Genomic DNA, 15,374 nt, shown 5'->3' on the forward strand with positions numbered 1-15,374 from the left:
GCGGAGGGGGCGGAGCGCCGCCGGAAGCGCGTGGGCGTGGCCGCCGGCGGGCGGAAGCGGGAGGAGTAGAGGCGGCGTCCGCCGGGCGGGCAAGAGCGGCGGGGGGCGCGTGACGCGGCGGGGACGTCACCGGCGGGTACGTCAGCGGCCGTGACGTCATCGGCGGCGACGCCCGGTGCGGGGGGGGGGAGGGGAGGAGGAGGAGGGGGGGGGATCGGGGCCTATGTGGGGGGTATGGGGCCTATAGCGGGGTGCGGGGCCTATGGCGCCCATAGAGCGGCCTATGGGGGGGGGTAGAGCGGCGCCGGGGACCTATGGGGGGACCTACAGGGGCCTATGGAGGGGTCCTAGGGCACGTATAGGGGCCTATAGGAGGATATGGGGGCCTATAGGAGGATATGGGGGCCTATAGGGACCCATAGAGGCGTCCTAGGGGGCCTGTGGGTGGATATAGGGGCACATAGGGACCTATAGAGGGGCCTATGGGGGCCTATAGGGACCTATAGAGGGGCCTTGGGGTGCCAAAGGGGGACATAGGGACCTATAGAGGGGCCTGTGTGGGGATATGGGGTCATATAGGGGCCTATAGAGGGGTCTATGGGGGATATAGGGGCCCATAAGTACCTATGGAGGGGCCTTAGGAAACATATAGGGGCGTATAGGCACCTATAGAGGAGTCTTAGGGGTCCTATAGGGGATATAGGGGCCTATAGGGGGGTCTTAGGGGTCCTATAGGGGGATATGGGGACCTATAGAGGGGTCTTAGGGGTCCTATGGGGGGATATAGGGACCTATAGAGGGGTCTTAGGGGTCCTATGGGGAGTTATGGGGACCTATAGAGGGGTCTTAGGGGTCCTATGGGGGGTTATGGGGGCCTATAGAGGAGTCTTGGGGGACATATAGGGGCATATAAGAGGATATAGGGGCCTATAGGGACCTATAAGGGGACATATAGGGACCTATAGAGGGGTCTATGGGGGATATGGAGACTCATGGGGCCTATAGGGGGACATATGGGGCCTATAGGGGGACATATAGGGGCTCCTATCACCATTTTCCCCAAAAAACCCCGAATTTGGGGCCTTTCGGGGCCAAACCCGCGGATTTTGCCCCAATTCCCCCCCTCGCTCTTTAATTCGCCTCAAATTGCGCCAAAACCGCGGAATTTGAGGGCCGTTTTGAGACCTTTTCCACAAAAACCCCCGAATCGCCCATTTTCCTGAGGAAAAGCCGCGGGTTTGGGGCCGTTTTGGGGCCATTTTGGGGCATTTTGGGCCATTTTGGCGCTTAAACCTCATTTTTTCCTCTGTTCGCTGCCGCTTCCCCCCCCGCCTCCTCACAAAAGCCGCAAAAACGAGGCAAAACCCCCATTTTCCCGCTTTATTCTTAAAAATCAAAGCGGCGGGGGCGACGTTTTGCGCTTTTATTTTAAATCCTTTTATATTTTGGGGGGGGGGGGCGGGGTTGTTCGCCGTTTTCTGACAGAAAAACGCAGCGCGCGGGGCCGCCCCACCCCCCCGCGTTTATTTTCCCCCCTAAAACCCCCCGTTTTGAGCATTTTTAGCGCGAATTATTAAAAATAAAAGGGTTTTTTTAAGGTTTATTTGATCACCGGGGCGCGGGAAACCCAAGGACCCCAGGGGCACAAGATGGCGGCGGGGCTGCCCCGCGCTCCGCCTGCTGCGCGCGCTCCGGCACCGCGCCGGGCACCCCTGAGTGTGGGGGGGCGGGTGGTGGAGTGGGGGCCTTGCGGGCAGCCCAGCGCGCACCCAACCCTGCTGGCCCTCAGGCCACGCCCCCACCCCCACTCTCCCGGCCAATAGCGAGCGGCGCTGGACGGAGGGGGCGTGGCCTGTTGGGGGGGGCAGCACGCAAGTTGCGTTGCGGCGCGCACGCCGCCGCCGCCTTGTTCTCCGCGCCGGGGTTTTGAGGCCTTAAAGGAAAACCCCTCCCCCTTTCCCCCCCCCAAAGGCGCCGGGGGGGGGAAAACGGCCACGACCCCCCCCCCCCCATCCCCCACGCTGCCCCTCCCCCTCCGGACACCCCTCCCCCCGCCGCAGGTAAGGAGGGATGGGGGGGCGGGGGGATGGGAGCGAACACCCCCCCCCCCCCCCCACCACGGTACCGCGCGGATGGAGCCGCCCAGGGAGGGGGAGGGGCCGGGGGAGCGGGACCCCAGGGACCCACAGGGGGACCCCAGGTCCCCTTATATTGGGGTCCCAGTTCCCCTTATACTGGGCTCCCAGTTCCCCTTATATTGGGCTCCCAGTTCCCCCAGTTTGGCTCTTATTGGGGTCCCAGTTCCCCTTATATTGGGGTCCCAGTTCACTCCATACTGGGCTCCCAGTTCCCCTTATATTGGGGTCCCAGTTCCCCTTATATTGGGGTCCCAGTTCCCTTTATGTTGGGCTCCCGGTTCCCCCAGTTTGGTTCTTAATGGGCTCCCAGTTCCCCCTGTATTGGGGTCCCAGTTCCCTTTATATTGGGCTCCCGGTTCCCCCAGTTTGGTTCTTAATGGGCTCCCAGTTCCCCCTGTATTGGGGTCCCAGTTCCCCTTACATTGGGGTCCCAGTTCCCCCAGTTTGGTTCTTAATGGGCTCCCAGTTTAACTCTTACTGGGCTCCCAGTTCCCTTTATACTGAGCTCCCAGTACCCCCAGTTTAACTCTTAATGGGAGGAACCACTTCCCCTTATACTGGGAGCCCAGTTTGGCCCCTATTTGGCTCCCAGTTCAACCCACATTGGGCTCCCAGTTCCCCCAGTTTAATTCTTACTGGGAGGAACCAGATCCCCTTATATTGGGCTCCCAGTTTGGCTCTTAATGGGCTCCCAGTTCCCCCAGTTTGGCTCTTATTGGGCTCCCAGTTCCCCTTATACTGGGCTCCCAGTTCCCCCCATATTGGGCTCCCAGTTCCCCCAGTTTGGCTCTTACTGGGCTCCCAGTCCCCCCCATATTGGGCTCCCAGTTCCCCCAGTTTGGCTCTTACTGGTTTGGGGGGCAGATGTTGGGGTTAAATTTGGGTCCAATTAACCCCTTTTCTGGTCTCTTCTCTCCCCACAGCCCAAGCTCCGCCCCCCCGAGGCTCCGCCCCCTCGAAGGCTCCGCCCCACGAGGCTCCGCCCCCTTCCCAAGATGGCCGACCCCATCATGGACCTCTTTGATGACCCCGCCCTCTTTGACCTCGACCCCCTGACCGACGACACCTTCGCCCCGCCCCCCCCGGCCCCCCCGCCCCCCCCGGAGCCCCAAAACCCCCCGAATTCGCCCCAAAACCCGCCGGCCCCTCCCCCGCCCGAGCCCTCCCCCCTCAGCCAAGGGAACCCCTTCATGGGCGTGGCCACCGCGCTGCCCCTCCCCCCCGTGACCTCGGCGGCCCCGCCCCCTCCCAAAATCGTCATCCTCAAAGCCCCGCCCCCGGGGGGCGGGGCAGCGGCAGGCGGGAACCAATCGGGCGCCGGGAAGGCGCCGCTGGCCAAAGTTCTGCCCGGCAACGCCCAGATCTGCCCCGTGGCGGCCACGCCCACCCCCGGGGGCGGGGCCGCGGGGGCCACGCCCACCCCGGCGGCCGCCCTGCAGCGATTGGTCGGGCCCGGCCGCGCCGTGAAGCAATTGGTGCTGCAGCCCGTGAAGGCGGGAGGAGGGGGCGGGGCTGCGGGCAAGGGCGGCGTGGCCTTGGCGCCCCAGCAGGTGAGGGGGCGGGGCTGCGGGGTTGGTGGGGCCAAGGGGGGGTGGCGTTAAGGGGGTGGAGTCAGAGGTGGGTGGGGTCAAGGGGGCATGGGGGTGGGGTCTAAGAGTGGGTGGGGTCAAGGGGTGGGTGGGACCAGAGGTGGGTGTGGTCAAGGGGCCATGGGGGTGGGGGCTAAGAGTGGGTGGGGTTAATGGAGAGTGGGGTCACTGGGGGATGGGGTCAAGGGGGCTGGGGTCAAGGGGGGGTTGAAAGGGGGTGGGGTCAAGGGGTGGGTGGGGTCAAGGTGGTTGAAGAGGGGTGGGGTCAAGGGTTGGGTGGGGTCAGTGGGTGGGGTCAAATGGTGGGTGGGGTCAATGGGCAGGGCCAAGATGTGGGTGGAGTCAAGGGGTGGGTGTGGTCAAGAGGTGGGTGGGGTCAAGGGGGCAGGGTCAGTGGGTGGGCGTGGCCACACCGTGCGTCTCACCCCATTGGTCCTGACCCCGCCCCCCGTCTCCCATAGGCCGACTCGAAGCGCATCACCCTGGTCCTCCAGCAGCCCGCGGGGGGCGGGGCCAGCGCAGGCTCCGCCCCTGGCCCCGCCCAGCGCCACGTGGTCCTGGGGGGCCTGCCCGGCAAGATCGTCCTGCAGGGGCACCAGTTGGCCGCCCTCGGCCAATCCAAGGCCGCCCCCGGCCAGCCCAAGGTGGTCACCATCCAATTGCAGGTGCAGCCGCCCCCGGGCGCGCCCCAGGGGGCGGGGCCCAAGGTGCAGGTCCTCCAATCGGCGCCCGCGGGGGGCGGGGCCCCGGCCGTGGGCGTGGCCTCGGTGGTGGGGCCCGGGCAGAGGGTGACGGTGCCGCTCAAGGTGGTGCTGCAGCCGCAGGTGAGGGGCGGGGCCATGGTGGGCGGGGCCATGGGGGTGGCGCCATGCGGGGGTGGGGCCATGGGGGTGGGGTCGGGGCGGGGTCATGGGGATGGGGAGGTTGGACCCAACTCTTGGTCTTGGTTGGTTGGACCCAGCTCTTGGTTGGGCCCCGTGTTGGGCCTGGTTGAGCCCGACTTTGGGCTCCGTTGGACCCAAGTCCTGGTTGGGCCCAACTCTTGGGCTTGACCTTGGGCTTGGTTGGACCCAACTCTTGGGCTTGGTTGAGCCCAAGTCTTGGTTGGGCCCAAGTGTTGGTTGGGTCCGATTCTTGGGCTTGGTTGGTTGGACCCAACTCTTGGGCTTGGTTGATTGGCCCCAGGTTTTGGTTGGACCCAACTCTTGGGCTTGGTTGGACCCAATAGTTGGTCTTGGTTTTTGGACCCCACTATTGGTTGGGCCCAACTCTTGTTTTTGATTGGACCCAATTATTGGTTGGACCTGAGTCTTGGTTGGACCCAATAGTTGGTCTTGGTTGGTTGGACCCAACTATTGGTTGGACCCAAGTCCTGGTTGGACCCAACTGTTGGTTGGACCCCACTCTTGGTCTTGGTTGGTTGGACCCAACTCTTAATCTTGGTTGGACCCAACTCTTGGTTGGGCTCAACTCTTGGTCTTGGTTGGTTGGACCCAAGTCCTGGTTGGACCCAATTATTGGTTGGACCCAACTCTTGGTCTTGGTTGGACCCAACTGTTGATCTTGGTTGGACCCAAGTCTTGGCCGGATCCAACGTTGGTCAATGTTGGCCCCGCCCCTCGTCTGGCCCCGCCCCTTCCCCCGCCCACCTCCGCCATCTTTCCCGGGCAGGCCGGCTCGTCGCAGGCGTCGTCCCCGGGCCTGTCGGTGGTGAAGGTGCTGACGTCCCCCGACGGCCCCGCCCTGGCGCCCCCCGCCGCGCCCCCCGCCGCCCCCCGCGGGCCCTCGGAGGAGACGCGCAAGCTGGAGCACCAGAAGAAGCAGGAGAAGGCCAACCGCATCGTGGCCGAGGCCATCGCGCGCGCCCGCGCCCGCGGCGAGCAGAACATCCCGCGCGTGCTCAACGAGGACGAGCTGCCCCACGTGCGGCCCGAGGACGACGCCGAGCGCCGGCGCCGACGCAAGGGGGAGCACCGCGCCGCGCCCGGCCGGGAGGAGAAGGCGCGCAAGGGGAAGGGGCAGGGGAGGAGCAAGGGGAGGAGCAAGCCCAGGTGAGATGGGCGGGGCTTGGGGGGTGGGGGGCGCCCAAGCGCGGTCGTGGTTGCCCAACCGTGGTGTTTGTTAGCCAACCCTGGTCTTAGTTACCCAACCCTGGTCTTAATTACCCAACCGTGGTTGATATTACCCGACCTTGGTCTTAGTTACACGACCCTGGTCTTAGTTACACAACCCTGGTCTTAGTTAGCCAACCGTGGCCTTTATTAGCCAACCATGGTCTTTATTAGCCAACCATGGTCTTTACTAGCCAACCATGGTGTTAGTTAGCCAACCCTGGTCTTAGTTAACCAACCATGGTCTTAGTTAGTCAACTATGGTTGATATTACCCAACCGTGGTCTTAGTTACCCAACCCTGGCCTTAGTTAGCCAACCGTGGCCTTTATTAGCCAACCGTGGCCTTTATTAGCCAACCATGGTCTTTATTAGCCAACCGTGGTCTTTATTAGCCAACCATGGTCTTCATCACTCAACCACGGTCTTTATTACCCAACCATGGTTTTCATCACCCGACCATGGTCTTAGTTACCCAACCATGGTCATTGTTAGGCCACTGTGATTGTTTTTAGCCAACCATGGTCATTATTACCCAACCACGGTCTTAGTTGCCCAACCATGGTCTTAGTTGCCCAACCATGGTCTTAGTTGCCCAACCACGGTCTTAGTTGCCCAACCGTGGTCATTATTAATCAACCAGGGTCTTCATCACTCAACCACGGTCATGGTCACCCAACCGTGGTCTTCATCACCCAACCGTGGTCTTCATCACCCAACCATGGTCTTCATCACCCAACCATGGTCTTCATCACCCAACCACGCTCTTCATCACCCAACCGTGGTCTTCATCACCCAACCACGCTCTTCATCACCCCCCCCGGTCTCCATCCCCCCGTGCCCTTGCTCACCCAGCGCCCCTCCCCCGCAGCACCATCACCCCGGTGGTCGGCAAGAAGCGCAAGCGCAACGCCTCCTCCGACACCTCGGACGCCGAGCTGCTCCCGGCGCCGTCGCCGCGCCAGGAGGAGGAGACCAGCGTCCAGGTACCGCCCGCCCCCCGGGGGGACGGCGGGGACCCCACGGCCGCCCCACGGCGCCAACCGGGCCCCGTTTCCCCCAGAAGCGCCGCTCCAACCGGCAGGTGAAGCGCAAGAAGTACACGGAGGACCTGGACATCAAGATCACGGACGACGAGGAGGACGAGGAGCTGGACGTGACCGGGCCCGTGAGGGCGGAGCCGCCGCCGCCGCCGCCCGAGCACGAGGGGGAGACGCTGCCCTCCATGCAGTTCTTCGTGGTAGGACCACACGTTTGCTTCGTTCTCTGTGGTGGGACCCCATAATTGGTTCATTTTGGGTGGTGGGACCCCATATTTGGTTCATTTTGAGTGGTGGGACCCCATATTTGGTTCATTTTGGGTGGTTGGACCCCATATTTGGTTCATTTTGGGTGGTGGGACCCCATATTTGGTTCATTTTGAGTGGTGGGACCCCATATTTGGTTCATTTTGAGTGGTGGGACCCCATATTTGGTTCATTTTGAGTGGTAGGACCCCATGTTTGGTTCATTTTGAGTGGTGGGACCCCATATTTGGTTCATTTTGGGTGGTGGGACCCCATGTTTGGTTCATTTTGAGTGGTGGGACCCCATATTTGGTTCATTTTGGGTGGTGGGACCCCATGTTTGGTTCATTTTGGGTGGTGGGACCCCATGTTTGGTTCATTTTGGGTGGTGGGACCCCATGTTTGGTTCATTTTGAGTGGTGGGACCCCATGTTTGGTTCATTTTGGGTGGTGGGACCCCATATTTGGTTCATTTTGAGTGGTGGGACCCCATAATTGGTTCATTTTGGGTGGTGGGACCCCATGTTTGGTTCATTTTGGGTGGTGGGACCCCATATTTGTTGTTATTCTCTGGTAGGACCCCATATTTGGTTCGATCTCCATGGTCAGACTCCGTATTTTATTTATATTTTGTAACTAAATTCCATATTTGGTTCATTTTTTATGGTTGGCGCCCACATTTTCGTGGTTGTTTTGAGGTAGAAATTTGTGTTTTCCTGATTTTAAGTGGTAAAATTTAAAATTTCTTAATGAATTGTGAGGTAAAACTCCACATTTGGTCGATTTTTGGTGGCGGGTCCCCACATTTTACTGATTTTATGTGGTAAAACTTCACATTTTTGTAGTTTTTTGGTGGTAGAACTTCACATTTTCTTCATTTTTTGTGGTAAAATTCCACATTTTCATCATTTTTGTGGTAAAACTTCACATTTTGTTCGTTTCCTGTGGTAAAATTCCCCATTTTCTCGATGAATTTTGAGGGAAAACCGCATTTTTGGTGGTAGATCTCCCTATTTCTTTCGTTTTCTGAGGTAAAACCTCACGTTTATTCATTTTAGGTGGTAAAATTCCACTTTTTCATGATTTTTTGTGGAAAAAGTTTGTATTTTATTAATTTCACGTGGTAGAATTCTACACTCTAATGATGTTTTTGAGGTGAAACTCCCGATTTTGGGTGATAAAACTTCCCGTTCTGTTGACATTCTGAGGTAAAACCCCACGTTTTCCTCCCCGTCTCGTCGCTCTTTTGGGGCGAAACTCCGCGTTTTTGGGTTTCCGCGCCCGCCGCTCCCGATTTTCCGCGTTGCGGTGCCGTTTTCAGCGCGTTTCTCCCCGTTTTGGCGCAGGAGAACCCCAGCGAGGAGGACGCGGCCATCGTGGACAAGGTCCTGGCCATGCGGGTGGTGAAGAAGGAGGTGAGCGCCTTTCCCGCCGCTTTTTTGGGCCGGTTTACCCCTTTTTGACCACTTTCCCCTCTCTTCCCGCAGCTCCCGTCGGGACAATTCGCCGAATCCGAGGAATTTTTCGTCAAATACAAAAATTAGTAAGTGACGGGGGGGGGGGGGGGGCTCAAAACCACCCTTTCCCACCCTCATTTGGGGGCGAAAACCCCGATTTCCGCGCTTTTCCGAGGGCAAGATGGCGGCCAACACCCTCCCGCTTCGTTTTGAGGCGAAAACGACCCAAAATTGCCGTTTTTCCCCTCAAAATGAGGCGCAAACCCCCTTTTCCGCCTCATTTAGGGGCTGGAAATGCTGTTAAACGGCCTCAACCGCCCCGATTTTGGGGCAAAAAGCGGCAAAAACCTCATTTTCCCGCCTGGTTTGTGTGGGGGAAAAAGGCGGGAAACCCCGTTTTTCAGCGAAAATGAGGGAAAAAGGTGCTTTTTGTGCAGAATTTTAAGTGGGAAAATGGCATAAAGCACCTTTTTCACCCCATTGTGGGCCCACAACGCCGTTAAACCTCTTCCCGCCTCATTTTTTGGGGGGAAAAACCCTGTTTTCCGTCGTTCTGCGTGCGAAACGTTGGGAAACACGCTTTCGAGGCAAAAATAGCCATTTTTACGCAGTTTTAAGCCAGAAAACGCCAAAAAGCTGCTTTTTATCTCATTTCGAGGCGCTGAACGCATCGCTCGTCCCCTTTTTGGGGCAAAAAAGCGGGAAAATGCGCTTTATTGTGAATTTTCGCTGCCGAATGAGGCTACGGCGCCGTTTCGCTTCATTTTTGGCATAAAAGTGGCGAAAATCCCGTTTCCCGCCTCGTTTTTGGGGCAAAACAAGCGGAAAAGGCGTTTCCCACTTAATTTTTGGGGTGGAAACGTCGTTTAGGCCGATTTTTGAATCGTATTTTTGGGGTTAAAACGGCGGAAATCGGGGTCGGAGCGTTTCCCGCCGCGCCGCGTTTCTGAGGTAAAAAAGGCGGGAAACGGCGTTTCCCGCGCGACGCCTGAGGTAAAGTTGTCGCGATTTTCGGCGTTTTTGTGATTTTTGCACGTTTTTGGCTGAAATTGCCCCTTTTTGCCCCAAAACGCAGCTCGTACCTGCACTGCGAATGGGCCACCATCGCCCAGCTGGAGAAGGACAAGAGGATCCACCAGAAACTCAAGCGTTTCAAGACCAAAATGACCCAAATGCGGCATTTTTTCCACGAGGTAGCGACGCGGGGCGGGTTTTGGGGTGAAAGGCGGGGTTTTTGGTTAAAAACGCCGCTATTTGTGGTTGAAGGACGAGGAGCCGTTCAACCCCGACTACGTGGAGGTCGATCGCATCCTGGACGAGTCGCACGGCGTCGATAAGGACAACGGCGAGGTGAGGGACCCAAAATCCCCGCTTTTCACCCCAAAACCAGCGCTTGTCCGCCCCGAACTTCCTTTTCCCGGCCTAAAAACGACGTTTTTTGGGCCAAAAATGACGTTTTTCGGGCCAAAAACGACGCGATTTGGGCCCAAAACGACTCATCGGGGCCAAAGTTGGGCTGAGACGTTGGGGTTGTTGGGTCAAGAAATGATGGGTTTGGGGCCAAAAAAAGGGGTTTGGGGCAAAAATGATGCGTTTTGGGTCAAAGTGAACGCTGGGGGTCAAACCTGAGGGGTTTTTTCTGCGAAAACCCCGTATTTTGGGTCAAACTGGACGTTTCTTGGCCCAAACTTGACGTGTTTTGGCCCAAACTTGATGTTTTTTGGTCCAAACTTGACGTATTTTGGCCCAAACTTGATGTTTTTTGGTCCAAACTTGACGTATTTTCAGTCAAACTTGTGGGTTTTTGGTCAAACCTGGGGTTTCTTGGCTCAAACTTGATGTTTCTTGGGCCAAAAACCCCATTTCTTGGGCCAAACTTGACGTATTTTGGGTTGAACTTGACGTATTTTGGTCCAACTGTGACGTATTTTGGGCCAGAAACCCCATTTATTGGGCCAACCTTGGCGTATTTTGGGTCAATTTTAACATTTCTCGGGTCCATCTTGACATATTTTGGGTCCATCTTGACATATTTTGGGTGAAACTTCACATATTTAGGCCCAACCTCGACGTATTTTGGGTCAATCTTGACATATTTTGGTCCAACCTTAACATATTTTGGGCCAAAAACCCCATTTATTGGGCCAACCTTGGCGTATTTTGGGTCAACCTTGACGTATTTTGGGTCAAACTTGACGTATTTTGGGTTGAACTTGATGTATTTTGCGTCAACCTTGACGTATTTAGGCCCAACCTTGATGTATTTTGGGTCGATCTTGATGTATTTTGGGTCAAACTTCACATATTTAGGCCCAACTTTGATGTATTTTGCATCAATCTTGACATATTTTGGGTCAAACTTCATGTATTTTAGGTCAAACTTGACATATTTAGGCCCAACCTTGACATATTTTGGGTCAATCTTGACATATTTTGGGTCAATTTTAACATTCTCGGGTCAATCTTGACATATTTTGGGTCAAACTTGACGTATTTTGGGTCAATTTTAACGTTTCTCGGGTCAATCTTGACGTATTTTGGGTCAATTTTAACGTTTCTCGGGTCAAACTTGACGTATTTTGGGTCAATTTTAACATTTCTCGGGTTAATCTTGACGTATTTTGGGTCAATCTTGATGTATTTTGGGTCAATTTTAACATTTCTCGGGTCAATCTTGACGTATTTCGGGTCAATCTTGACGTATTTAGGCCCAACCTTGACGTATTTAGGCCCAACCTTGACGTATTTAGGCCCAACCTTGACGTATCTTGGGTCGCTCTTGCCGTATTTTGGGCTGAGAAACGCCGTTTTTCGGGCGGAAACCCCCATTTTCGGGCGAAACGGCGCGTTTTGCAGCCCGTGGTGTACTACCTGGTGAAGTGGTGCTCGCTGCCCTACGAGGACAGCACCTGGGAGCTTCAGGAGGACGTGGACGAGGCCAAAATCGCCGAGTTCCGCCGCATCCAGGCCCGCCGCCCGGAGCCCAAGCGCCTGGTCAGTCCCAAAACCCCCGTTTTTCACCCCGAATCGCGGCCCGGTCGCTAAGGGGGCTTCGCCTCGCAGCCGCGGCCGCAGGCCGGAGCCTGGAGCAAGCTGGAGGCCTCGCGCCAGTACAAGAACCACAACCGGCTGCGCGAGTACCAGCTGGAGGGCGTCAACTGGCTGCTCTTCAACTGGTACAACAGGTGGGCCACGCGCTTCGGGGGGATTCGGGCCTTTCTGGGCCTTGCGGGGCTCTTCGGGGGTGTGGGGCCTGGTTTGGGGCCTTTCTGGGCCTTCTTTTGGGGCCTCTCCTGGCCTGGGTTTGGCGCCTTCTGAGGCCTCTTTGGGCCCTTTTTGGGGCCTTTTTGGCGCCTCTTTGGGCCCTTTTTGGACCATTTTTGAGGCCTTTTTGGCCCTTTTTGGGGCCTCTTTTGGAGCCTTGCTCCTCCCCCATTTCCCCCCCATTTCCTCCCCATTTCCCCCCGTTTCCCCCCCATTTCCTCCCCATTCCCCCCGTTTCACCCCCATTTCTCCCCCTATTTTCCCCCATTTCCCCCCATTTCACCCCCATTTCTCCCCGTTTTCCCCCATTTCCCCCCCATTTCCCCCCCGTTTTCTCCCCCGTTTCCCCCGTTTCCCCCCCATTTCCCCCCCATTTCTCCCCCATTTTCTCCCCATTTTCCCCCCATTTCCCCCCATTTCTCCCCGTTTTCCCCCCATTTCCCCCCATTTCCCCCCATTTCCCCCCATTTCCCCCCATTTCCTCCCCATTTCCCCCCCTTTTTCCCCCCTTTTTCCCCCATCTCTCCACCATCTTCCCCCCATCTTCCCTCATCCCTCCGCCATCTTCCCCCCATTTTCCCGCCATTTTCTCCACATTTTCCTCCATCTTCCCTCATCCCTCCGCCATCTTCCCCCATCTTCCCTCATCCCTCCGCCATCTTCCCGCCATTTTCCCTCATCCCTCCGCCATCTTCTCCCATTTCCCCTCGTTCCTCCGCCATCTTCCCTCATCCCTCCGCCATCTTCCCCCCATTTTCCCGCCATTTTCTCCCCATTTTCCGCCATCTTCCCTCATCCCTCCGCCATCTTCCCCCCGTCTGCCCCCATCCTCGGCCCTTTTTCACCGTTCCCCCCGTTTCTCGCCCCATTTCCAGGCAGAACTGCATCCTGGCGGACGAGATGGGGCTGGGCAAGACCATCCAGTCCATCGCCTTCCTGCAGGAGGTGCACGGCGCGGGGCTGCGCGGGCCCTTCCTGGTCATCGCGCCGCTCTCCACCATCACCAACTGGGAGCGCGAGTTCAACACCTGGACCCCCATGAACTGCATCGTCTACCACGGCAGCCTGGCCTCGCGGCAGATGATCCAGCAGTACGAGATGTACTGCAAGGACGCCAGGGTGAGGCCGCCGGCGCGGGGCCCGAGTTTCACCCGAAAACGGCAACATTGGGGGGTCGGGGGGCTCCAAAACGTCAACATTTGAGGTTGGAGGCCTCGAAATTGCCTCAAAAACATGAAATTTTGAGGTTGGAGGTGTCAAGGTTACCTCAAGAAATTCAAAATTTGAAGGTTGGAGGTGTCAAAATTGCCTCAAAAATGTCAAAATTTGAGGTTGGAGGTGTCAAAATTGCCTCAAAAATGTCAAAATTTGAGGTTGGAGGTGTCAAAATTACCTCAAGAAATTCAAAATTTGAGTTTGGAGGCCTCGAAATTGCCTCAAAAACATGAAAATTGGAGGTTGGAGGTGTCAAGGTTACCTCAAAAATGTCAAAATTGGAGGTTGGAGGTGTCAAAATTGCCTCAAAAATGTCAAAATTTGATGTTGTAGGTGTCAAGGTTACCTCAAGAAATTCAAAATTTGAGGTTGGAGGCCTCGAAACTACCTCAAGATCTTCAAATTTTGAGGCCTCCAACCTCAAATGCACCTCAAGAGCCTCAAATTTGGAGGTTTGAGGCCTCAAAATTTGAAGTTCTTGAGGTCATTTTGAGGCCTCCAACTTCAAATCGACCTCAAGAACCTCAAATTTGAGGTTGGAGGCCTCAAAATGACCTCAAGAACCTCAAATTTTGAGACCTCCAACCTCAAATGCACCTCAAGAGCCTCAAATTTGAGGTTGGAGACCTCAAAGTTACCTCAAGAAATTCAAATTTTGAGGTCTCCAACTTCAAAACCGCCTCAAGAACCTCAAATTTTGAGACCTCCAACTTCAAATCGACCTCAAGAGCCTCAAATTTGGAGGTCGGAGACATCAAAATGACCTCAAGAACCTCAAATTTTGAGGCCTCCAACCTCCAAATTTGAGACTCTTGAGGTGGATTTGACGTTGGAGGCCTCAAAATGACCTCAAGAACCTCAAATTTTGCGGCCTCCAACCTCAAAACCACCTGAAAAACCCCAAATTTGGGGGTTGGACGCTACCGGAACCCCCGTTTCAACACGGCGCTTCCTGAGGGCGCCGCGCCGCCATCTTGTCCCCGCCGCCATCTTGTCCCCGCCGCCATCTTGTCCCCACCGCCATCTTGCCCGCGCCACCATCTTGTCCCCACCCGCCGCCATCTTGTCCCCACCCGCCGCCATCTTGTCCCCGCCGCCATCTTGTCCCCGCCCGCCGCAGGGCCGCCTGATCCCCGGCGCCTACAAGTTCGACGCGCTGATCACCACGTTCGAGATGATCCTGTCGGACTGCCCGGAGCTGCGCGAGATCGAGTGGCGCTGCGTCATCATCGACGAGGCCCACCGCCTCAAGAACCGCAACTGCAAGCTGCTCGACAGCCTCAAGCACATGGACCTGGTGAGGGCGCCTGCAGGCGGGGTGGGGGCAGCGATCCAATATGGCGGCGACGGGGGAGGGTGGGACACGGGGGTGGGGGCAGCGATCCAATATGGCGGCGACGGGGGAGGGTGGGACACGGGGGGTGGGGGCAGCGATCCAATATGGCGGCGACGGGGGAGGGTGGGACACGGGGGGTGGGGGCAGCGATCCAATATGGCGGCGACGGGGGAGGGTGGGACACGGGGGGTGGGGGCAGCGATCCAATATGGCGGCGACGGGGGAGGGTGGGACACGGGGGTGGGGGCAGCGATCCAATATGGCGGCGACGGGGGAGGGTGGGACACGGGGGTGGGGGCAGCGATCCAATATGGCGGCGACGGGGGAGGTTTGAGGTGAATTCTCTCAATTCTGAGGTGAAATTTGGAGATTTTGAGGTAAGTTCAGTTTTGAAGTGAATTTTAGCAATTCTGAGGTAAATTGTCTGAATTCTGAGGTGAAATTTAGGGATTTTGAGGTAAATTCGATTTTGAGGTAAATTTTCTCAATTCTGAGGTGAAATTTAGGGATTTTCAGGTAAATTCAATTTTGAAGTGAATTTTAGCGGTTCTGAGGTAAATTGTCTCAATTTTGAGGTAAAATTTAGAGGTTTTGAGGTAAATTGTAGTGATTCTGAGGTAAATTGTCTCGATTTTCGAGTTAAATTGTAGTGATTTTCAGGTAAATTTCAGTTTTGAGGTGAATGTGATGATTCTGAGGTAAATTTTCTCAGTTTTGAGATAAATTTTAGTGATTCTGAGGTAAATTCAATTTTCAGGTAAATTGTAGCAATTCTGAGGTAAATTGTCTCAATTCTGAGGTAGATTTTAGTGGTTCTGGGGTGAATTCAGTTTTGAGGTAAATTCTGAGGTAGATTTTTCTCAATTCTGAGGTAATTTTTACCGATTTTGAGGTAAACCGTGGTGATTTTGAGGTGAATTCTTTCACTTCTGCGGTGAATCCCCCATGGGCTGGTCCTGAAGGGCCATGTTGGGTTCTT

General features: G+C 56.2%; 1 protein-coding gene across 2 annotated transcripts in view; it reads left to right on the forward strand.

Moving 5' to 3' along the window:
* Positions 1–28: 28 nt before the first annotated feature.
* CHD8 (chromodomain helicase DNA binding protein 8) overlaps positions 29–15,374 on the forward strand; it is a 38,561-nt gene continuing 23,215 nt past the window's right edge. For both annotated transcript variants that reach the window (XM_065859340.2, XM_071801415.1), the window contains exons 1-14: positions 29–136; positions 3,062–3,688; positions 4,189–4,551; positions 5,399–5,778; positions 6,709–6,823; positions 6,901–7,077; positions 8,470–8,538; positions 8,611–8,666; positions 9,656–9,773; positions 9,847–9,930; positions 11,437–11,574; positions 11,644–11,765; positions 12,720–12,963; positions 14,180–14,356. In XM_065859340.2, the coding sequence (XP_065715412.2) occupies positions 3,134–3,688; positions 4,189–4,551; positions 5,399–5,778; positions 6,709–6,823; positions 6,901–7,077; positions 8,470–8,538; positions 8,611–8,666; positions 9,656–9,773; positions 9,847–9,930; positions 11,437–11,574; positions 11,644–11,765; positions 12,720–12,963; positions 14,180–14,356 (2,598 nt within the window). In that variant the 5' untranslated portion in view covers positions 29–136; positions 3,062–3,133. The remainder of the gene's footprint in view (positions 137–3,061; positions 3,689–4,188; positions 4,552–5,398; positions 5,779–6,708; positions 6,824–6,900; positions 7,078–8,469; positions 8,539–8,610; positions 8,667–9,655; positions 9,774–9,846; positions 9,931–11,436; positions 11,575–11,643; positions 11,766–12,719; positions 12,964–14,179; positions 14,357–15,374) is intronic.

The sequence above is a fragment of the Patagioenas fasciata genome, chromosome 38 (assembly GCF_037038585.1).
Source record: "Patagioenas fasciata isolate bPatFas1 chromosome 38, bPatFas1.hap1, whole genome shotgun sequence".
Taxonomy (NCBI): Eukaryota; Metazoa; Chordata; class Aves; order Columbiformes; family Columbidae; genus Patagioenas; species Patagioenas fasciata.